The sequence below is a fragment of the Falco naumanni genome, chromosome 4 (genome assembly GCF_017639655.2).
Source record: "Falco naumanni isolate bFalNau1 chromosome 4, bFalNau1.pat, whole genome shotgun sequence".
Classification (NCBI taxonomy): Eukaryota; Metazoa; Chordata; class Aves; order Falconiformes; family Falconidae; genus Falco; species Falco naumanni.
Window position 1 is genome coordinate 51681088 of NC_054057.1, and position 24241 is coordinate 51705328.

Below are 24241 nucleotides of genomic sequence, written 5' to 3' on the forward strand. Positions count from 1 at the left end.
TGATGGTTTTCCTCATGATCTTTAAATCAGAAGTTGTTAAGCCATGAAAGTTAAAGATGTTTTCAGTGCTTGGTCTTAGTCCAAACTTTACGAAGAATGTACAAAAATTAGTATCATATTATAGACAACTATCCTCTTCCTCACTACAAGAGCTTTAGAAATTATTTGCAGAATTAAACAGGTGAGTATTTACCGTTTTTCATGAGAAATCTCAAAGGATCCAGAATTTCAGTAAATCTCACGAGCATATTGTTTACATAGTTTGATGCAAACAGGTAGTGTACATATCAGGACAACTGGAGTTAGTTAGGTATTCCTTTTACAATGTTTAAGAGTCAAAATCAGAAGTGATGTAATTTTCACGTGATGTAAATTTGTATTCTGGTATGTTTGCATAATATTTTTAGGTAGATATGAGAAAGTTTTACCAAGAGTGTGTAAAAGGCCCAGTGCCAGAAATCTCCATATATTCAGGCTGCTTATACACAGACACGACTTTATGCTCACCAAAGGACTGCTATCATTTACTTCAGAGCTGAATAATGAGAAACAGCAGTGTAATTTACAGGAATATATTTTCAGTATTTTTTAAAAAAATCTATACATCTAGAGTACTTTCAATAAGAAAAAAAGTTCATCATATTTTTTAATACAGTAATGCTAAATTTGGTTCTGTCATTTTTACAATAAAATATATCATTTCAGCTGAAATACTGTATTGATTTTCTTTAAAATATATACAAGTTACATACAAATAGAAAATTACAAATCTTTTAATTGCAGGCAAAAATAACCTAAATATTTTGCAATAATTTGTACACCCAAATAGGTGTACTGTTTCTAAAAAGACTGCGATAAAATCAAATGTAGTTTTTCAGATTCCTGAGGCTGAGGTAATGCCCACTTCTTCTTTACAAACTGAATGTCTATCTGTCCAGATTCTTTGGCCAGTGCAATGCCCAACAATCCATTTGTTTTTTCTGGTTCTCCCAGAAGAGCCATAGTTACAACACTGAAATCAAAAGAACAGGGGAGGTTTTTTTTAATTGAAGCATAATTAATATAACAAAAATAATATAAATTGGTGTTTCCAAATGTGTTTTTAGCAGGTTACTTATAGTTAACTAAATGATTCCTTTTTTCTGCTCATCACAGTGCTCATCAAGTCCCAGCATGTTCAGCTTTTCACCAGTTGCAATCATTTAATGCAAATGTAACAGGCAATTCTTCCCCTGTTCATAGATTCCATCATCAATTTCTAATCATGACTAAAAGATAGTTTCAAGCCTGTAAAAATGAACTAAGTTTCCTGGCATTTTCCAGTACAGTATAACAACTTTAAAAATCATATTACTTTCTCCCAAAACTAGCAACACTTTGCTATTGTTTACAAGGCTACAAGGAAAACTTTTAGTTAGAGGGATAATCACCAAGACTAACTTAAGCCTAGGGAAGACAGAGTTTCCCGGTAAGACTCCCACATGAGAGGAAAGGGAATCCTCAAGACTATAATTCAGAAAAGCTAAATTAAACTGCACTTCTGCATCAATCTGCAGGATTCACAGGTCTCTCCCGACTACAGGAACAGTATCGTGAGACCCTGATGTTAGTCTTGTGATATGTGCTAGCCAAAAATACCCTTCTTTACTTTGTGACAATGAACACGATGTATTTCTCTAAATTGGTAACAATACTATATACAGGCATTTTAAAATGTTGTCCAACACCTTGACTATTTTAGGGGTCAATCCTGATCCAGCAAAGCTAACTTTGAACTTAAACAGTCCAAATGATTTCGGGGGGAACAAAAATTTTTCTCTTCATATAAACAGCAACTGTTCCATGTACAAATATCTGCCCCACGTGATAACATTATTATCAGATTTTGATTTATACTTCTTGATTATTTGATTATTACTTCTCCTTTATCAGACTGTATAAATAAGTAAATAAGGATAAAGTAAAATGGAGCTCATTATAGTCTCTTTCCACACCTCCAACAGTTTATAAAATACAGTGAGAAAAGCAAATTCTAATGAACAGTTAATGCCAAGCAAAAAAAACCCACCTAAACTCTAATCAAAGTGTAGAACGATAATAATATCAATATTTTGTTAAGAAGAGTAATGTAATGTACTTACTTCTCTGTTGGAATAGTCTGCTTTGCAACAGGCAACAAATCATTTTCCAGAAGATCCCAAATGTAAATATTAGATGATGCATCCAGGACAAAAAACACAGCAGGTCTTGTTAAAGCCCACTGCAGAGCAATAACTGGCCGGCCGTTTGTGCTGTCATTCCACTGCATGAGGGGATACTCTGATGTCATTTGGTGTAACCTAATGCTTCCATCTGAACAGCCAACCTATATCATAGTCAAAAAGAAAATATTTCCTGGGAATAAAATAAACTAGGCAAGATAAAAACTGCCATTCAATTCTTCAGAATATCAAGCATATAAAGTAAGTTCTCTGACTGAAATGGCACAGATCTCTCATATCTCACTCTGTGGGCTACCTGGATTTTCACTTTTAGTGTAATTTTGAGTTCAAAGCAGTAACTCGGTACTAAGCATACTAGATAATCTAATCCGCTAATCCTGCGTTGAAGTCCTAATTTCCCATTTTACAAAAACTCTCAGACCATCACCTTCACTAATATTATGATCCAGCACAACTTTGAACTGGGGTGAGGCCAGAGCCTGGAGACCAATTCAGACGGCTACTTAGGGACATGTGATCTGTAAAAGCAAGAGTAGCTTTTGATAGCACAGGCTGCGCCTAAGATTATAACGAATTAAACTGATTCATAATGAACAACTAAATCCAAAGACAGGCAGGTATCACTCCTTCCAGGTATTTTCTTAGAACTTCTGTCCTGCCTAGCGTAACATTTACTAGTTTCCTCTAGTCCAGATAAAAAAGAAACTATTCTATGAAAACAGAAAATAACTTACTACCCCGCGCCGCTCCACATCAGGAAGACTTTCTAGAATTTTCAAATTATGATAACTTTTTGCAGTGCCTCTGCAAATTGTGCTTACATGTAAAGACATTATACAGACACAATCATATAGAAGTTTGTATCACTCTAAATAAATGCATTTGGGAAAAAGGTAAGAAGACGCACACTGGTAAAAGTTCTGACTGCGCAGAGGCAACACAAAATACATACACTGTAGCCAAACCCGTTTGGTTTATACCTTAGGCAATCCCAATGAAGTTATGTAAATCATGGCAAATTTAGGAAAACAGCATTTTAAAGAAAGGATCAAGCACAAATATATGCAAAGATAAGCAGATGGAAAATCCTACCAAAGTTAGATTCAACTTCCTTTGAATAAACTTTCACAAGGAAGACAGGTAAAAACAGCGGGTGTGCCAATATGAACTGCTGAGGGCAGATCTGAACACACCTGACCACAGGGCACACTGCCACGCATCCCCCAGGGGTACACCTGACGTGGAGAGGAAAGCAGAGAATACCCAGAGCTGCTCCACAGGCCTTTATTTCACAGCAATACAGACATTTTGTCTCCAAAATGACTATGTCACTGTATGGTAAGAATGAGAAACAACCGCGGCTTCACTAACAGCAGAAGACCTGCTCTCAATGCTGAATTTCAGTAATAAAGAGAAAGTTACAAGGCTGAAGTGAGACTGCCCTTTGTTTCTGTGAGCCAGATGGTCCACCTTTCACATAAGCAAAGCCTGAACACCAGGACACAGGATTTGTTGTCACCCTTCATGGCAGATTTGAATTAGCGAGGAAATCAACCATCACATCTAGTTAAATAAATCAAATTAGAAATCCTTCTTCAGCAAGTAATTAAAAAATGAAGCTTGTATTATATTACATACCAAAAATAGCTGCTTTCCGAAAGGGAAGAAATCAATTGCATTAATGCTTATAGCTCTCAGTCCACTCTCCCGGGGTCTGAATAACTTTGGAAAAACTTTTAAATCATGTCTTGTACCATGACCTACCAGCCCCTAGGAACAAAATAAACTAATTAAACAAAACAAAACAAAATTTGCATTCTCAGTATTACAAGAAAAAGTTAAAAAAAATCACAGAGCTGCTACCTTACAAGATCTTTAATAGATAAAAAGTTTAATAGCTAAAAGACATTAATTACAGTCTCAAATTATAGATTTTATACACAGTCTACTGGTAAAATTCCAAGTAAATGGAGCAGCTTTCAAAACAAAAACTAACAATGACATGAATTTCAGCACATTACTCACAATGTTTGTTCCAACAATGAAATGATTAGGATTAGAAGACAGATATTTAATAGTCAGTGTCTGGGGTATTCTCTGGCGCACATCCTTTGGGAAAAGGCTAGGAAAAATGTGAAGTTAAAAGATGACATAAACACAGGAAGTTGTCTCCTAAACTAGTCAAGCACATACAGAAACTCTTGATCTAAAATGTCTATGACTAGCTCCAGGAAGAAGTGTATATTAAAAGAAACCCAAACGACTAATGAAAATATTGTTAAATATATCTTACATAACAGCAAATTAATAAAATATAGGAAAAATTAGCTTTGTGAGATACACATGTAAAATCTAAATGCCCCTGTTTTCTCACCTGTTATTCAATTCCATAGTGGAGCTATGTACTAACTTCACTTTCCCTCCAGGAATTAAACCTAAAATTATATAAAATAATTATATAGACTGATTTAAGCACTTTACATTAAGAAAGGGCTATTTTCAAAGTACAATCTAAGCTAGTAAGTAAAAGGATATTTCATAAATAAATTGTCTATAGTAGATATGGCTTTTGATATGTAAGAATCTTATATCACTGAGAAGTATTTACTTCGGAATTCAAATCTGAAGAGTTGTTATCTGACAGAAATCAAAGAAAAAGGACAAAGGGAAGAGTGATCATACATTTCTTTAGTTTTACAGTATGCATATAACATCCTGTAATATCACTCCATAAATTCCAAATCTGTCAATGGTGAAAATGCACACTTAATTGTCAAAGATCAAAGTGACATAAATGTAATAATGAGAGACTGTAATAATGCTTCCTTAAAGTTGGCTTATGTTACTTGTTAGCAGAGAATCAAATCCTTCAAACACAAGAATTTTTTGAAGAGGAGAAAAATGAATGCTGCTGGCAGTCAAAATGTGTCAACACAGGACTGTAGCTTTAAAATGTACCTCTCCACAGATATGTTAAGCTTCTAAAGCTGTGTATTACAGACAGACATTACACACAACATTATAAATTTGAAAATTGATCAAAAATTCTGGTTTGTTAGCATTACTTCATTTTTTATATATGTGTTTTAAAATGTACCAGGATTTTAATGACAGCCTTTTCCAGTTAGGTAAGTATGTAAGTCTACATTTGTTTAAAGAACAAAACAATTAATTTTCTTCACTCACATAACTCAGTAAGGGCTGAATTAACTTTATTCTTTATTTTTTTCATAGAAACTTTTTTTCTCACACTAAATTAAGTACCGTACCCAAACGAGAAATTTCAGGACAATTATCAAAATGAAGATACAGGCAGCAACAAAAGCATTATAACAGATTTTGTTAGAACTAAAGGAAGGAGGAACAAGGGCATAGAACCTCATATTCTTTGAAAAAAAGCTGTTAAGACACAGAAACCTGCCTTGACATTATAAGAAATGTGTCTGTCCGGTGGCAATTGCCAATACAGAACTAGCAGATGAGACTCAGATAGCAGTGAAAATAATTCTCATGATACCTAACCAATAACCCCAAATATCAGATATATGTCCTATTCAGAATGAATTTTTTCCTTGGTAATTTTTCTGCCTTCTCAGCTATTTTTTTGTCATCATTGACTCTTCTTCTCTCTTCTAACCATAATCTCAAAACTCAAGCACTTTATTCTACCTCTAATGTACAGTACTCACCTAAATCAGTTTGTGAACCAGCTAAATCCACTTTTTGTAATTCAACAACTACCTGAAAAGTCAATATTTAACATTAATAAGCAATATTTACCAGACTTTAAAGTTTTTTTTTAACTAGCTCTAACAATGTATGACATATCTCTAAAGGAACATTTAGATAGGCAGATCTAACATTACAATGATTACAGGTAGATCTCTACCCTGTCAATGTCTGCAGGGCTAAAAAAAGCTTCACATGGCTGCTGGGTGTTCCCTGCTGGAAAACAAGATGTGGAAAAATACATTCTACACTTACTAGCCAGCTGGCATCTTGTTGGTTTGGTGGGTCACAAAAAAACACCCTAAAACCCCCACATAAGGAATTGTAACACATTCTCTGTGCTTTTCACTATTCATGAGACAGAAGGGTTAGATCATTTGGCCTGAATCCGTTGCTACTAAAGTTAATTAGAGCTTTAAGGGACTTAGCTAGCAATACAGAAGGGAAATAATACTTTTATCCCCTTATTATTCACTGAGCCATTCAGTTCCTCAAGCAAGACCAATTCAGATGCAGACCACAGGTTCAGCAGCTGGGCTAAAGCTGCATCAGAAAAAGACAGAACACCTGACAGAAAAAGAGTTCCAAGGACAGTAATTAAGAGAAACAGACATGGTGTTTATCTGACTGTCATATTTTAGGCAGGGTGGTAGCATTATCCACAGATTTTCACATTTTGACTCTTGAACATTTATTTTATATAAATTATGAATGTCACTTCTCACATACATTCAGTACAGTTTCTGACACCACTATGATACAAATAAAATAAAGAAGGAGGATGAAAGAGGACCAAGATGTAATATTCAATTAATATAAATATGTGAGCATATTCCTATGAAGCAGAACTACTGATTGCCTGTTTTCATTAATTCATGTATACCTGTTTATAGTTTTGCCTAATGGTAACATCATGGCACTAGGGATCAGGTCAAAAATTTTGAAGAGAATTTTAACAGAATGGCTAGTGTTGCTGTACTTTCCAAGGAGGAAATTCTCATCAGAAATCCTGGACTTAGGTTGCTATATTTGAAGAAGTATTTTATTATTCCAAGACACAAAACTCTTGCTTTTCATACATGTAACACTCACCCACATATTGAGGATTCCATTTTCATCCATTGAAGCTATCTGGAATGGAGGGCTTGACATCTCTACGGAAAAAATAGTAACAATTTATATTCATACACTGATCATCATCCTGAACAATGTCCAAAGGATTTGAAACATTTCCTAGGTTAACATATTCTCCAAAACTTCTATGATCCTCTCAGCTGCATAAAAAGGGAAACTGCTCTAATTCTACTGAAGAAGAAAAAGGCATGAAACTTTCTTTACCAAGAGGGTGGTCAAGCAGTGGAACAGGCTTCCTAGAGAAGTGCTCAATGCTCCAAGCCTGTCAGTGTTTGAGAGACATTGGGACAATGCCCTTAACAACATGCTTTAACTTTTGATCAGCCCTGAACAGGTCAGGTGGTTGGACTAGATATTGTTGTAGGTCCCTTACAAGCAAAATACCTTATTCTATATCTCTGTCTATTCTAGTGTGTTTAGTTTGTCCTACCAAAGAGGCAGATGATCTCTGCATCTTTTAAAATGTCTGGATTCTGCATGGACTTTGGAATAGAACATAAAGTGCAACAGATGAAATCTCGTAAAGTCTGCAATATGCAGCACATTTCTTTGGACTATTATGAATTCCAAACTGAAACGCTGCAATGGAATAATGTCTCCTCTAGCACACTGCCTGAGAATTTGGGGGCACAAGATTAAGGTTCCTTTGCAAATGTTGGTCAAAAAAATTATGCAAAAGGCACAGAAAGAGCCATCAAAGTACAGTCACACATTTTAAGTGTTTTCAGACATAAGTAAGTTGTTCCACTGATTTAGACAGGGTTTTTCAGACAGTTTAGAAGCAATAAGACTTCTCTAAAGGCAGTTTTTGAGTGGTAATTTAAATCATCAAGGAAGAACGAAATATTGTCTTGAAAACACATTATAACAGGCATGCACCCACATCCAATGTGAAGCTGCACTGAATGAATACATAAAAATGACAGCAAAAAATAAACATGAATGTTGCATGCAATTGATACTACAGACAATTAGAGAGGAAGAATAGAATTATAAACTGGATTTAGACTAAGATATATTTGTTTCACTATATACGTAAAGAAAGACTCAGATGTATTGATGCTTTGAAGAGCAGTTTACATACCCTCCTGATAAGGGAGGCTTGAGAACCCATAATTCTGATCAGTGTAGAGAGAGGTTGAGACCGGTTCCACTGCTAGTATAGGAGAGGTATGGTTGACTGAGTTTAGAATGCCATCTGTAATTAAGGGTAATGGAAGTTAAACACTCTTGTTATTTTGAACGAAAACAACAACAGAACCCTAATCACTTTTCAGCTTATGGGAGAACGATGATGACAAAAAATGAATGTCAAATAATGAACTTGATGAAGAATTACTAAGTCTCAAATGCAATACTGCAAACTGTTTCCTAATTTAACAAAATACTATTAGAAAAATTGGTGTTTCACCATTTGTATTTACTTCTCATTTTCCAAATGACTGCTGCACCATTTATGACACTGTACCAGACACTTCATTAAAATCTGCCATTCCAGGGTTACCATGAAAAGAATTATGTTGAGTTCAGGCTCCATAAACAAGAGAGAGAGAAATAAATCACTGCTTATGACACAAAAGACAAAACTGGAGAAAAATTACTATTAACAGAAAGTAACTACCTTGAAACAAAAAATTCACCACAAGAAAATATGTATTTACCCTTTAATAACAGTTTAAAATAAAAGTATATTTAGAACAATTTCAATATGCATTCTTTGTCAGATACTCTTGATTTCTGGACTTGCCCTGTGCACTGAGCTTAATCTCATTTAAGACTAAAGGCATAAAGCTTCCTAAGTATACAGCATTAAAACCTGCTTGCTCCATGAAACCGTATACATACATTTGAGTGCTAGCCCATTGTGCAACACGAGAACAAGCATCTGATCTACTAAAGAAATTAAAGCCTATCAACAATCAATTAATGTTTACTTTTATGTGGCTACTGCAATCAGACACACTTGTGAACAAAACAGGATTTTGTGCATGTGTGTGGTGGATTTCTGTAGAAAAATAGTATGTCAATATAAGTTAAATGGTAGCACCCGGACAAAAAAAAAAGGAAAAATACATAAAGGAGGACTTATTTTGCAATAATAAAATTATTTATAAAAATATCGCTATGTGTTATTTTTCACTTCAGGGTACAATACAGTGCCAAGAAAAATGGCACCAATTTATAACTAAAATTGAGAAAATGGTGGTATGTAGACCTTGTTCCCAGTTTCTCAGCATACAACTACATACAATCAAAACTTCAATGACTTGTTCCTCTACAACCCTATTTAGATTTGCAATGACAAACATCAGTTATGGGCATAAAGATCTATTCATTTCCATCAGATTCATAAAATGTTAAGGCTCTTGTACACCAATTCAAATGCAGAGTGCAGTACTTCAGATTGTGTCTTCCAGCATGTCAGCTAGATGCCTCAAATAAACTTTAACTGTTAAATTTGTCATCCATGGGTTTTAAGAAAATTTACAAAAACCTGTTATTTTGATCATACATCACGATCAAAAGAGATCTTTTGATCTCTTTTGAGAAAAAAGAGAAATCCAATGACAAGAAAATGTGAGAGGATGAAAGCAGGTTACCCACAAGCACTTCTGAAAAGTAAACTTTCTTCTGGCTTCCCAGTATATATGCAACACTATCTAAATATCTAAACAAGGCAACAAATTAATTCCACATTATTTTTTGTTGCTGTGCTTCTCCATGTGGAAGGACCATGCTATAGCTCCCACCTGGCCCCAATGCCAGTGATTTTGCTCATGTGACAAGCTAGATGACAGAAAAATGTATGTCCAGTTTTTGCTCCAAGATGCAATTGATACATTTCTAGAGATACCCAGCCAGAGAGCTTTTGGGACCCAAAGTTCAGTCACAGCTTCCCAATTTCTTCAACAAAAGGCTAAAAGTAACTGACTGATGACTGTGAGTTAGCATTCAACTTAATTTTATATAGATCGCCTCTGACATTTAACTTTCATACACTACTTGTTTCCTATGATGTGATCCCCGTATATGCTGTACCAATAATATCATAAAAAGACAGGTGTATATGTAATGAAAATATGAGAATTTCCTAGATCTTAATTTGCTACAATAATTGATAAACTGGCAATAAAAAAAAACACAATCCTGACTCAACTTTCAGAGTATCTAGATAGAATCCAGAAGTGATAAAGTTACATAAGTGGATAAATGCATAAGGTAAGATTCAGACCAAAGATGAAGACACTTAAAATGGTATCTACATGTAAGACAGCTGTACAATATCCGTAAATGAACTAAAGCAAACCAATACGATCAGTCCAGCTAACCATATACAGATATTAGGATGAGAAGAATAGCTCTCTAGATCCCATGGAGTAGCACTGCACTAACAGAGGTTATACATGTATACTCATGGATACATATCTTGCATGCAACCTTATAAAAACATCAAGACTTAGGTGACAATTTGTACAGACTACAACCTCTAAATGACATCTGAAAACCTGTTTTTTACAGTCTTAAATGACTTTTATTTTTTTAAAAATACATCTTAATATATGTGTTCAGATGTAGATAAAAAAGAAATGTAGGTTACATTAAGGGAGATAACATGATTAAAATTGACTAACCGAATGATTTCAGGTTAGGTAGCAGCTGAGTAGTTGGGTTTAATGTTACAATTACCCTTAGGTTCTACATCTGGTCCACCTCTATTCTCATCACTTCGTGCATACTGAGCTGGCATACATTTCTTTACAGATACTACTAACTGGCAATTTTTACTAGACTAAATATCATCTCTGAACTGGCTAAACTAGGCTACTGAGAAAGCGTGTTCTAAGTAAGAAAGAAGAGTTAGTAGTGGAATTGTTTCACTGCCCTCAAAATGGCTAATCAGAATGCATAGTTACTAACCAGTGGAAAATGTTGGAACTCTTAATGTCCAGTCAGTTTCACCGATCATCATATAAGGGTGCATTCTTGAGTCTTCTCGAAGATCCCACACCAACAATGAACCATCTATTGTTCCAGCAAAAACTAATGTTGTTTTATTGGGACTAAAGCAGCAACATAACACCTGTTAAGAAGTAAAAATATGCATGGTTGATATTATGATAAAGGCCAATGATTCAATAAGCCTGAAATATGTTTGTTTTTCCTAGGCATGCAAATCCAGAATAAGACTGATTACAGTGTTTGTGGCAGAAGGCCAACTTATTTAAAAGAGAAGTAAGATACAAGACTTTCAGTAGGCCTTCCTTTTTCAAGACAATTGTTGTGTAAGCTGCATCTACTACCACAAAGCTGAAGGGGGTGATTCAGCTGCAGCATAGTGATGGGTAGAGAGAAGCCCTGACAACATCTGAACCAGCTGTTTTACTTCCATTCATTCTTTAATCATGAAACGGAGTCAAAATATAAAAAAAAACCACAAACCAAAACACCATGACCATCCCTTCATCCTAGTACTGGAACACAAAACAGAAGAGAATAGTGTTCTGCTCACTAGGCTTAAATGTGTTTTTCAAAAGATGACATATCTTGCAACAAGACAAGAAAACACAATACACATAATAAAGCCTTTTATTCCATGGGCAAATATACAATGTTATGAAAACATACCTCTGAGTCACATATTAAAACTTTCTGCGGACTGGAGGGCTGCCAGATGTTCCAAACACATATGAGGCTCTTTCTGTTCAGTAAACCAACACCTGCCTTTTCAGGTAATCCATGAGCAGAAAGTAGTATCTGCCTCTGAACTTGAGAGACATATAGGCAGGATATTTTTCGGTCTAAGCCATTTAACAAAAAATCAAGAAAGAAAAATAAATAAAAAAGTAAACTTACTGCAGATGAAAAAACATATTTAGCTGCTATAGCAACAACCAAAGAAGCTAAGACGTAATTATGAAGAATATTTCTATTAACAGCGAGTTGCTTTTGATGTTACACAAGAAAAAAGGAAGGAGTAGAGAAAGAATACAAAAAAAAAATAGAAGTAGAAAGCAAAAAGGAAGAAAGCCAGGAAGTTAGTACAATAATTACTCTGGGCATAAGCAAGCCAATCTGATCTGACGTCAGTATATATACTGAAAATTAGGCTGTCTCAAGAGGAAACAGCACAGGCCAGGCTTTTTCTGGTTCATCACATGTTCATGTTAGAATACGTATGGTTTTGTGTTATAATAGATCTTCCTAACATAATTACAAATGCTTTGGTTTTATTTTTTCTTTTAATCTGAACATCCAGTGTTTATATGGGGAATATACAATGCAGTTCAGTTATATCAGGCTATATTCTCCCTGTTCAACAACCTGGCTTTATCTGCGACTTTAGCCCTACCTGTCAGCATAAAGAGCCTATATAAAATTACACCCCTTGGGATGGCCCTTCAACAACAGGGGCAAGAAAATACATCCAGGGCACCCCTATATCACGCTAATTGCTGGCTATATTTCTCGTTTCACAGCAGCTAGGATGCTCTGATGTTCCCTGTGCAAAACCAATCTGCACAGAGTTACAGCAAAAATAGCACAGTTAAAAGCAGGCTTTACATCACCTATATGTCCTGGTATGTGCTGTTTGCACTTCAGTCATGACAAAGAGCATGGTATTCTGCATAAGGAAGAAGAGTTCACACTGTATACTAAAAGGTGTAGAATAATGTTCCCTTACCATGGAGGAATGGTTGGTTAGTATTTAACTGGAAACAGCTATCACTAATAGACAGACTGGTTTGTCGAGATCTTAGTTTCCACCCAGGTTGTGTTGCGACTTGATCTTCCTCTAGCAAAACAGCAATCACCTTTCAAACATAATTACATTTATAGAAATAAAACGGTCGTCTTATCTTTCAGCTTTGCTATTTGCAGCTTTATAAATTATATGGATTAATTTAATAAATCTTTATCAACTCTCTTTTTAGTTTTATATCTTTGCAAGTACAGCTTTACAGACATAAAAATGTTGCACAGCTCTGGTTCCATTCCTTTGCAGAGAGATGTATCTCAATGATAATGCATATTATTTAAGTAATTTACTTAAATTAGTCAGAACAAGTACTGTAAGTGATCTATCACACTGTATACTTATGCACACAACTCATAAGGGATACTAAGTACTTAAGTTACCTGGCAAGCAGACCGGAGGAAATTTGCTAATCTTTGTGAATCAACTTTAGGTGTTAGAGCTCCATTCACTGACATATCATGGCTGTTTATGGGACCTAAGAAAAAACAAAAACCAGACCCAAACTTGACACTTCAAAAGGGAAACAATTAAGAAAACCGTAAGAACAATGTAATTATTAAGCATAAAGAAAGTGGTAGGAATCAGCTTCTCTTCAGCAGAAATAAAAGTACCGAACAAGAAGATCTGTTGGAGAATCATATCTGCTGCCAACAGAACCAGCAATCCAGAAAGAAGAAACTATTTCTGCCACTTATTCTCCCTCTCCGCAAGGGGATTCAGGATGCATACAGCAGTTTGCTACCAATCCAGCCTGCCACAATCCTGACAATTAACGGGTACAAAGGAGAAAGTTTACATGCATACATCCATATATGGATAAGATCAGAATGTTCTTCACCTCCAGATACAAGGGCACTTTCTCCTGGATGTTGTGTCCATTTCTCCAGTGTCTCAACTTCCTCAGTCTGAACATCTCTCTCAAGATTGTCCTCGTTACACTGAACATATGCCTTAAGTAGAAAGATAAAGTGGTCAATATATGGGTGACACAGCTAAGAATGACAGCACATAACTGAATAAAACGTAGTCATTTTAAAATTGATGTTCCCTATGTGAAACCAATCTGCACAGAGCTGCAGCAAGAATAGCACAATTGAAAGAAAAGTGGGCTTTACATTTTGTAGATTTTTGAATTTTGTAAAAATTCAGACCTAAGCATGCTTACACAGGGTCATTATTTTGTACATGCATGTTTTACTACATTTCACACAAAAGTGCTAAACCTACTGCAAAACTATGGAATGTCTTACATGGCGTGAACACTAAACCCAGCATACTCGGGACAGTGAGCCACAGAGAGAGTCCTCTTCTAAAACAGAATGGAAATGGCCTTTCTGGCCAAAAATTTTTATATCACTGCTTTATGGTAATTAAGGCTTAGAGATGAAAATTATTAATTTATTACTTCAGTGCCCTATCAGCTTTAGTAACTTTCTTTTATAAGAAAAACTATTTTCCAGAACAAGAATCAGCACTTCGAGGACTTCAACATTATCTTGTATTTGTTACCCACCTGCTTAGTGTTCATTTTGCCAAAATTCCTGATATACATGTCGTACTCATTTACAGGAGGCAAGTCCAATAAAGAAAAACTAACTGAGAAGTCCAGATCAATTAGTCGGAGAAGTTCTGAACTCCGTTTTCTTTAGAATGAATTACAAGAGAGAAACAAAAAACAGTTAAGACCAAGTATTTGGTATTCCAAAAGAAACACAACCTTATTTTGTACAATACCAGAGATCTAACAGTCCATTGATCTACGTGAATTGAGGCTGTACCAAAATTAATTGGCAGATAAAAATAGAAAATACACAGTTATGTGTTCTCATTTAATGTTATGCTGAGATAATTACCATATTTAAAAATAGAATACAGATTGCAAATGGAAAACTTATGTCGTTTATTATTAAACCAAAACTGTCAAAGTCTGGCATGATCATCTTTCCTAAGTATTTAAAAGCTGTTCTGAGGTAACAGATGAATGCCTCTTCCTATAGTTAGGATGGTGGGTAATTCTCCTAAACTAGTTTTATTAACCTTCATCACCTATATGTGCCCATGCTTTTATGAAGATCATCTATATTACCCTGGGTTTGTTAGACTTATGCAAATGTATTTTGAATGACCACTGGTAACAGGCTGACTGAATTGGTACCTCTCCACATCACTAGGGAAACAAATAACAATAGCAGTAATCCTAAAATATATTCTAACTAATATACATGAAATTAATTTATTGCTGATTCATAACCTGTGGACATGAATACTGGCCTCTTCCCCAAAAAGAAGGCCTCCAAAACCCATCAGTTACTGGACTACTGGAGTTGATTCACATTTTATGAAAACAATTACTTGAGATTGAGGTAGAGTATGTATTCTTCCACTTGTATTTTTTGTTCTGTGTAAGATTAGCACATTGTACAGTATTTGAGATACCTGGATCTCTTTGTCGTATGAAATGCCAAATCTTTCCATCTTCCTAAAACCCCTTGCTGGAATGATAAAAAATACCCTCAACTTCCTTATCCAGCTCAATTCTTTTACCTTCTGCCTATTTCAATTCTTAATTTTTTCATCTTTGCTCACAAATAAAATGATACTTTGATTACTAATTCAAAAACAAATCTACCTTCATATACTGTACCTTTCTCTGACAGGTAAGAAACATTTATGTGATACTACTAATTATCACCAACTACAAAGACATTCCTACCACTCCACTTGTATGGATGTGTGGATAATGAAAAGTCAGTCAGTCTTTGTCACAATTCACAGAACTATCTATCTACTTAATGTCATAAACCCGTTAAGATATTTTAAGAGTTAACTGCTTGAATTATATGCAGATGTCTGTTTACAAGTTAATTTCACACTCTTGCTATAGTACAGATTCCCTGACAAGGAGAAATTTTTTGTAGTTTCCCTTTCTCTCTCTTGCCGTTTCAGATTTTTAAAATATATTTAATATAAATACAACCCAGGTACAATTATGGGTCTGTATCAATTCCATATCTAAATAGTCTTACGGATGCATATTATAGTTGCAGTTTCTTCTCAGTAAGATAGTGTTTGAAAAGGGTGAAGACCAGAGGAACATGAGCTGGAATTTCTCCTCTGATATTTTAGGCTGGATTTTTCTTCATGCATAAGGACAATTTTCACACCTCCTTTTTGCTACTTGATATTATTATTGCATTTTCTTGCCCACATTTTATTTGTACTTCTATTTCCTAATACACCACCTCTTCACAAACATTGTGGGCACAGATTGCTGAGATCTAATTCAAATATATGAAAGTTACTTCCTAGTTACAAATCTTAATGATACATGCAGACAGATCCTTAAAATTATAACTAATAAGACTCATACTAATACAGCTCCAAAGTACCACAGCTCATTTACGGGATGCTTTCAGACTATTTATTGGTAGCCTGTATTACCACAGCATTAAATTCCACAAACCCTTTCTCTAGCCATGAAAATGCTAGTTATCTCCACAGGCTACATATGTTAGCATGTACACAATGTCATATACACAGTCATAGTCAGTCATGGTACAAAATCAGGAGAGGCCGACAAACATTTCAGAAGGCAATTCTTCAGGGATGCCTTCCTGAATTTCCTCATCTGTCTCCACTGTCTAGAGAGGAAGCCTCGACAATGAACTCGCATAAAATTTGAGCAAATTAAATTTAGGCAAGGTGAGTTAGCCTAGACAATAAACATCTCCCATATGTGATGATTAGCCACTTATGTAGAGTCACAAAGCACTGCAAATCCAGTATTATCAATAATATTTAATATTCTTGCTTTATGTGTCCACTTGATGCAACAGAACATAGGAGATATATACGCTGTTTCAGATAAATCTGGATCTCCTGGCAAGTTTCACAAGAAACAGGCATCAATTTGTTTCTTTAATACAGAGTTGTCCTAGAGATCTCAAATCTAGATCAATTTCAGATCAGTAATAACATGTTTTTACACCAACTGGTGTTATCCCTGAAAGGGAACATGCTATTTTGGCAACAGTATGTAACATATAGAGTCTTGATTATTTCAAGAAAGTACAGTTCAGCAGAGCCCTGAGAGCAGCTAAAAGGCTTGCTCCTCAGTACTATAAGTCAATATCTAATTACGTGACTGAATAATCATACAAAGAAATTACAATCCTCGCAACTCATTCTGTAATAATACACACAAACTGGTATATATATAAATTTCTGTTTCAAAATGACATGTAGTAAAGCCTGTAAATTATATTTACTTAAGAACTAATTAGTGTTAGATTAAACTTGATGCTTTTTAGAGTCAAATATTATTTTTGTATAAACTTCATATATTTCAAATATAATGAAAAAAATACAGTCACACAGTGGGTTGCCATTTTGTGTGGGTTATTTAAAATACACTTACTTCTGCTTACTAGCCATACTTCGGCTAGTTTGTCGTTGGTTTGCCATTTGAAAATCCATGAATATTCCACAAAAAGAGTTTCTGACAGAAGGGTATTGCTTTTCTGTGATATTATAAAACATTGTTAGTGTTATAATTCACACCTTACGGTGCATTTAAATGTAACGCAGTAAGTCTAAAAGCAACAGATTTATTATGACACAGCTATTAGAAGTCACTGGTCTGCACATAACACAACATGCTCTAGCACAGTTATCAGTACAAGCTTCTTAACTTCAGCAGCAGGCCAGCATTTTTCCCTTACTGTGGTCCTTCACCAATAAATTCAAAATTACTGATCATTGTTAATTTTTATTTTAGAAGACTATGATGCAGAAAGTATCTCTTTCTTTCTGCTGCCATTGGCAGCTCCCTTGTTCCCCTGGGTACAGTAAAATGCTCTATGAGCAATTCTAAAAATCATATCAAATTCACACAGACTACGCCACATGCATGCTACACCATTGAATCAGAATTCACCACCACACCTAGTGGAGAAGCTCATCAACCCAAGCTTAACTGATGCCTTTGGATGGATAAGCAAAACATTGAAAACTGTTGCTTTAAAAAATCACAGTTAATGGAACAGCTATAATATCTGATGTCATGTCAATTTTACTCCCTTTTACCAAATGATCAAGAACATTTTTAATCAAATGAGATCAAAACTTCATCAAAATAGTGTTGTGTAATTTACCATAAAGCACTAAGTGCTACAATTTGGAATTTAAAAATCAGATTCTATATTAGAATTCTATCCTGTTCATTACATCTATAGTATTAATGGAATTCTTTTATTGATTCCATATTGTTTATCAGGAATACAATAATAAATGCATAAATCTTTTGCAAGAAGAAATTCATATTACAGCATACTGGTTCTGACTTGCAATGACTCTTAATCAAAAACTTGTTGGTACTGTAAGGACTTACAGAAACTCTATGCTATTCTCCCATGACTGTACTAACTTTGCATGAACCAGAGTAAAAAGCTGTTTAAGGTTCTTTTGCACAATTATTCTACACTGCTATTCACATGAGTGAAGAGTGCAAAGGGGAATCACAACTGTAGTTACTTAAATAAGTAGACCTGACACTTACAGGTATCAGATCAACTGGACAGTCACATTTCAGAAAAAAAACACATTTTAAAAGTGATACAGAACTGTATATTTAAGTAGTATCTGTATTTCTCACCTTCCCACCCAGAGCAGTGGCTTCAACTTTGTTTAAAAGAAAAAAGCAAATGAATGTCACCAGAAGCCTCAAACTGTTCTAGCACTTCTCCAGGTTTCAAAACCCAGACTCTCATATCCTCCTCTTACCCAAATTAAGACATATTAAATGTCAGTCTGTAAATTTTTATACTTCACATTTTAAATGATTAGTAATGACTCTGAATCATGCTTTAGCAACGTGAAAGTTACAGTACTTACCCACAAAACTAAGTGACTCATCCAGAGGACCAGATTTCTGCCTTTAGGCAGACTTCTAGAAAAAGTGGCTTGTTTACTTATACGTTGTATGTGTTATTCATACATTTAATAAAAAGAGACTGATATCTAGTCACATACCCATGATCAGTTCCTTTTGTTCAGTTTCAATTTTCTTTGGCAGTAAAGTACAAATTCTATCATTTTCTGCACTAATTGCTCTTTGAATTTCTTCAATTTCTGATGTTCTGGAAAATGGAATCTCTCCTGGGTCTTCTTTTGCATCTCTTTCTTCACTACTTTTGTCTTCATCATCATCAAAATCATCTTCATAATCCTTTAAAAGTAACAGGACTTTCAATAACTAGTAAACATGGATTATGGATGTATTTTTCAAGATCTTTTTAAGAACTTATAAAATGCTATCATAATAAAAATAAAAATTCTCATACAGACGTCTACAAATCCTCTGACTGAAAGAAATTTTAAAATAAAGAAAATGGCATGTCTTGATTGTGATGTAATTCTAATCCAGAAAAGACAACCCTACATTGTTCTTCAGTGTCCAAAATAGATATCTTCTCTTTTTTTTAATATCCTAAAGTAGAAACTAATGTTTAGGTGAATTATGTGTTCTTTAAAGAAGTAACATGACAGTGTTCAGTGGCATAAATGCTTCATAAATGTATGAAGTTGTTTATTTGGTAGTTTTAATCAAAGATGTCCTTCAACAGCAGGCTCAAATTTACTAAACTACCATACTACCTGTTTGCAAGTCCATGCATGAGGCTCATACTTCAGCAGTTCTCTTAACTAAGATAATTCATCTCATGCTAAAATAATGACCCTAACGCAAATGATATGAACAAGTCTTAAAAGCGCCTGTTTCTCTTCACTGAATGGCAAGGACTACTATAGTGAACAGCTCAACAACGGACATCACTCCTAACGTTAAGTGGAGGTGAATTTGTGCTTTGCTAAACAAAGGTGTAGCTGGCTCAGCCAGCAATGAAAGTCCATTCAACACACTCTTCTATCTTAACTTCAAAGTAAACAAAAGAGAGCTAAAAGACAGTTCAATTAAACAAATTAATAAAGGGACTGCTGTGTGTCAATTCTTTTTTCCTACAGCATTTTTGTAATTAAAAACAATAAGGCTTTTTTTTCTCCTGAAATTGATTATTCGCTCCCATTATTTAAAAAAATCAGCATTTTTCACAGAAAATCATTAAAATAATTGAAATCCAGGAAGACAGAAGGAGCATCTCATGAAGATTTCAACTCAAACCCAAAAGTTGGTTCCCAACCCCTGATGAAAACTAATTAAATATACAGTAGAGTTTCTAAATAACATTTTAACTTATTATTATCTACTGTTAGCCAAGTTAAGGTCACTGTCACAAAAAAAAAAAAAAAAAAAAAGAGTAGGTAAAAACAATGTAACATCCTTTGATACTTCAGAATTACTTCAAAAGGACAATTGTATGTTTTTACTTACTTCAAAATCATCTTCATAATTTGCTGAAAAGTTATCAAATCCCATGTCTGAATTATAGATGTGTGTATCTTTCATTTCCTAAATAAGAAAACAAATGAAATTGTTAAATAATCTTACAAAATATCTTTATCTGTCAAATCTCAGCATAAAGATAGGTGAATAGCTGTCCTCCAATATTTCTACACTTTCAAGCAAACATACTACAAATTCAGTTTAGAAATATAAATAAAAGTCTATTAACAAGTGATAATTATTGACTTAAAATAATAATGCAGGAAGGCAGAACAGAACTCAACCCTACCTTGGGACGACAACTGTTTTCCCACCAGTCTGTTACTGCGTAAGACAAAAACTGCTGTGTTGCCTATAATTTCAATAGCTCTTACAATGGTGTAACAACAAAATAAGACTGTTGTACTTTTTTGAGGATTAGACAAAACTACCCCTATACCTAAGGCATACTGGGGGACTCAATCTGTTAATGAAATACTGCACATGTTGAAAATCCTGCACATGTTGGAACCAGGAAAACAGAGGCATGGATACAACAGGAAAATAAGGTATTTTTATACATAAATAATTTTGTTAACATTGCATCTTCTACTGTATTAACATGGAATAAGATTTACGGCATTCCTGAAATATTCAGGCATGCCGTAATTCCTGAAATATTCAGAAAGAAACTACCTTTCTCTAGCTTATTGAACTTGATTAAAATAATGCCATTTAATTGCCCCAACATGTACCCTGAACAAACATTAAGCTTAAAATGACACACACCAATCTACTCAGTCTTTAGCCAGCCTTTTCCCTCAACAGACTCCTCAGAGTCACACACTAAATTATACATGTGCAAGGGATTTCAACAGATTTCAAAATGGAAATAAATGTTAGGTTTTATGAAAAATATCCAGCATAACAGCGCACCTATTAACTGCTTCTACCTTTACAAGCTGGTTGTCAAACACCAAGTGAGACACACTTTTGATCCTTTCACAACTTGTTAAGAGCTAGAGCCACCTAGTTTTCACAGAATGTAGTACTGTCAAAAGTATTACAGACATTATATAGCAGTTAACAGCTTCTATGGATACCTCACTTTTCAGAGTCATCAGACTCCTAGAACTAGGACTATAGTACTTCAGTCTTTCCGGCTGCTGCTTTTTGTCACTTCTCAGATCAATCTTTGGATCAAGAATAAATTATATTAGTCAGGTTGTCATCTGAGCAAAACTGGCCAAAATTGGGCAAAATTTCCCCAATTTGTTCTTCCTGCAAGGTTGCAGGTACCCAGCAGTAACTAATTCATAGAGAATTTTTTAAAATCCTTATTCCATTTAGTCAAAGACACATGTAGCAATACACCCGTGAAGATGGTTATAGTCCTTATTAGCTTACTGTAATCATCTCTGAATACACTTAAAGATCTGCCATTTTTATTAATAACACACAAATGTTTTTAACATTACATCTGTTACACATGTAGTTTTTACACACTAAACCCCTCCACTTGCCAGTAGTTGTCAAAATCATACCATCCTTGTAAGAACCTCCTACATTCTCACAGGAAATCAGAATCACCCTATCACAGGTATTTTCCTACTTTAAAGGTTATATGGAAAATATATTGTCCATACAAAGCAGGATTAGAAGTCATGTTGGAATATCTGGATAACTGTGGCATTTGGAGTAACAAATAGATGATGAAATCCAACAGCATAAAGTGCAAACTCATGGAATTTGATTTAATTAGCCCTGTTAGTCAGGTCTTAAGTGGGGATCTCACCTTCCTTGTTTGCCGCCTATAGCTAACGAAGACAGAGAAGATACTGGAAAAGGAGGTCAAATATAAAAGGACCGAACTGCCTACTTCTCTCCAAAATCTACAAAGGAAATTTAGGTCCTCACCACAGACAATTCACACCTACAGGTGGGCTCAATCTGGGCCTTATAGATTAGCATCAATGCCAGCTGCTACCTGGAACATCAGCTGTTAGAAACAATAGAGGAAGAGAACAGTTTGAACATGTTAATTGATCCAGGATGACTACTGGCCACAGTGGTAAGAGCTGTGCAGACTAAATCTAAGAGTATGTCAGGAAGCTACTTCGCTCAGGAACATATAAATATTTATGTCATGAGGTGCTGATGAAAATTCGCATTCAGTACTGTGTTCAACTATGGTCATCCATATAAAAAAAAAAAAATTAATGCCAATTGAAGCAGAGAAAGAGACAGCTGCTAGAATGATGACAGGAATAAAGAATGTGGCTTGTATAGGTCAGCAAAACTAAGCCAGAGAAGAGACAAACATGCTTTGCATAAGCTCATTAGGGGAAGAAAACCCTAAAAAAGTATTTGAGCTAAATGCTAGCACTAAAGCAAGAATAATGGAAGCATACTGGAAATTAAAATTAAAAGTTGAAAGAGAAGTACTTCTGGTATGAAAACAGCCAGGTTTTAAAAGAAGTTAGTATGGTTTTGAAAGATACATATGTGAAAGATATATGGCTGCTCATAACATGAGGCTATGGAAAAGGATGTCTTCGTAGGTACTACTGCTTTTTCCTAGATCAGGACCATAATCCTACAACATTCCAAAACAGAATTTGGATTTTGGGGGATGGTTATGAACAGCTGAAAATATGACAACATATTTTAAAAGTTTTTATGGTAAAGTTAGGCTGTATCTGCACAGACTGGTCCACATCAACCCAAGTCTATATAGCCTGCACTTCAGACTTGCTGAAAACTTGGTTCTGTCTGCATCTGTCCATTTAAACATACTACAATACTTCCCTCTTTCTTACAGCAGCTGTTTTAAGAGACATATATGAACTACATTGCTAGCTGCATTTTACTCAGCTTACACTACATATTATTTGCCTATATCAGATGTTTATATAAAGAAATAATATACTTTAGGTATGTGTAGTTTATTTGCATTACATTTATAAACTCTTCCCACTTATTGACAATTATTTTTTCAAGCACAGACAATATTGAAGTACAGTTGAATAGATGGCTACCTTCAATTCTTAGCGAATTTATAGAGAATAAATCCATTTTCTAATGCTGTATCCAGAAAGAGAGGTCAGGAGATACCTGAAGACCAATATACGTACATCTTATTTTATCTTAGAATGCATTATATTGAAATACATATTGTAATTAATCCCAAGAAATTAACACAACATTCCAAGTTCCAAAACCAAATATTTTACCTCTTGTTTTGTGTCCGTTTCCTCTTTTTCAATGAGTTTTCCTTTATCTTTTGCAGTCCTGTTGAAGAAGAGAACATCAACTTTATTGGTTAACTCAGAAGGAAGCATTAGGTTTGGTTTGGTTTTGTTTTCTGGGGGGGTTGTCTGTTTTTTTTAAAAAAACAGGTCTTTTTTCCTGAAAAGGAAAAAATAGTTGAAAATTTCCAATAAACAGAAATATTTCTACAAATACTTTTATAGTTTATGATACAAATGATAATGAAACAGCCAAGTGATTAATCAGCTAAGAACTGCAAAAAACCTTGTCCAAATTTAATGCCTATAATTGCATCAAAACAGAAGAAAAAGGAAGGAGGAAAAAAACCTATTTAACCCACATACCCATTAGTTGTATTAATATCTACAGCAAACTGGAGATCAAGATCAGGCTGGTGTAATGCGCTCTAAAGCTATAAATCATAGACTGACATTCAAACCTGGTTTTTCATTCAGGGGTTTTATTTATGAGGACAATAAATCAGGGTCAGACAGCAGGAGAAAATAAAAAAACTCTGCTCCTTAACAATCTACTTAATTATTTTCTAAGTAGAGTATCAGACTTCAAGAAGAGAATGTTCTACTTTTCAGGTAAGAGGGTATTCATTTATACTGCCGTTGGGACTGATGAACATAAGAAAAGGCAACAATAAAAGCAAAAATATGGCTGCATCCTCTCATAACAAATCAGAATGATTCAACATTGACAGTGCTTGATGCTGAACCAGTTTTGTGATATCCCAATAACCCA

The 24241-nt window shown here is 34.8% G+C and overlaps 1 protein-coding gene across 2 annotated transcripts in view; it reads right to left on the bottom strand.

Annotated features, from left to right (window-relative positions):
* Positions 1–561: 561 nt before the first annotated feature.
* DYNC2I1 (dynein 2 intermediate chain 1) overlaps positions 562–24241 on the bottom strand; it is a 34501-nt gene continuing 10821 nt past the window's right edge. For both annotated transcript variants that reach the window (XM_040592333.1, XM_040592332.1), the window contains 18 exons: positions 23455–23512; positions 20231–20308; positions 18874–19069; positions 17261–17363; positions 14357–14486; positions 13682–13793; positions 13224–13318; positions 12769–12898; positions 11712–11884; positions 11004–11166; positions 8170–8283; positions 7044–7105; positions 5912–5963; positions 4597–4657; positions 4248–4344; positions 3861–3992; positions 2142–2365; positions 562–1012 (listed from right to left, as the gene is read on the bottom strand). In XM_040592333.1, coding sequence (XP_040448267.1) covers positions 841–1012; positions 2142–2365; positions 3861–3992; positions 4248–4344; positions 4597–4657; positions 5912–5963; positions 7044–7105; positions 8170–8283; positions 11004–11166; positions 11712–11884; positions 12769–12898; positions 13224–13318; positions 13682–13793; positions 14357–14486; positions 17261–17363; positions 18874–19069; positions 20231–20308; positions 23455–23512 — 2152 coding nt within the window. In that variant the 3' untranslated portion in view covers positions 562–840. The remainder of the gene's footprint in view (positions 1013–2141; positions 2366–3860; positions 3993–4247; positions 4345–4596; positions 4658–5911; positions 5964–7043; positions 7106–8169; positions 8284–11003; positions 11167–11711; positions 11885–12768; positions 12899–13223; positions 13319–13681; positions 13794–14356; positions 14487–17260; positions 17364–18873; positions 19070–20230; positions 20309–23454; positions 23513–24241) is intronic.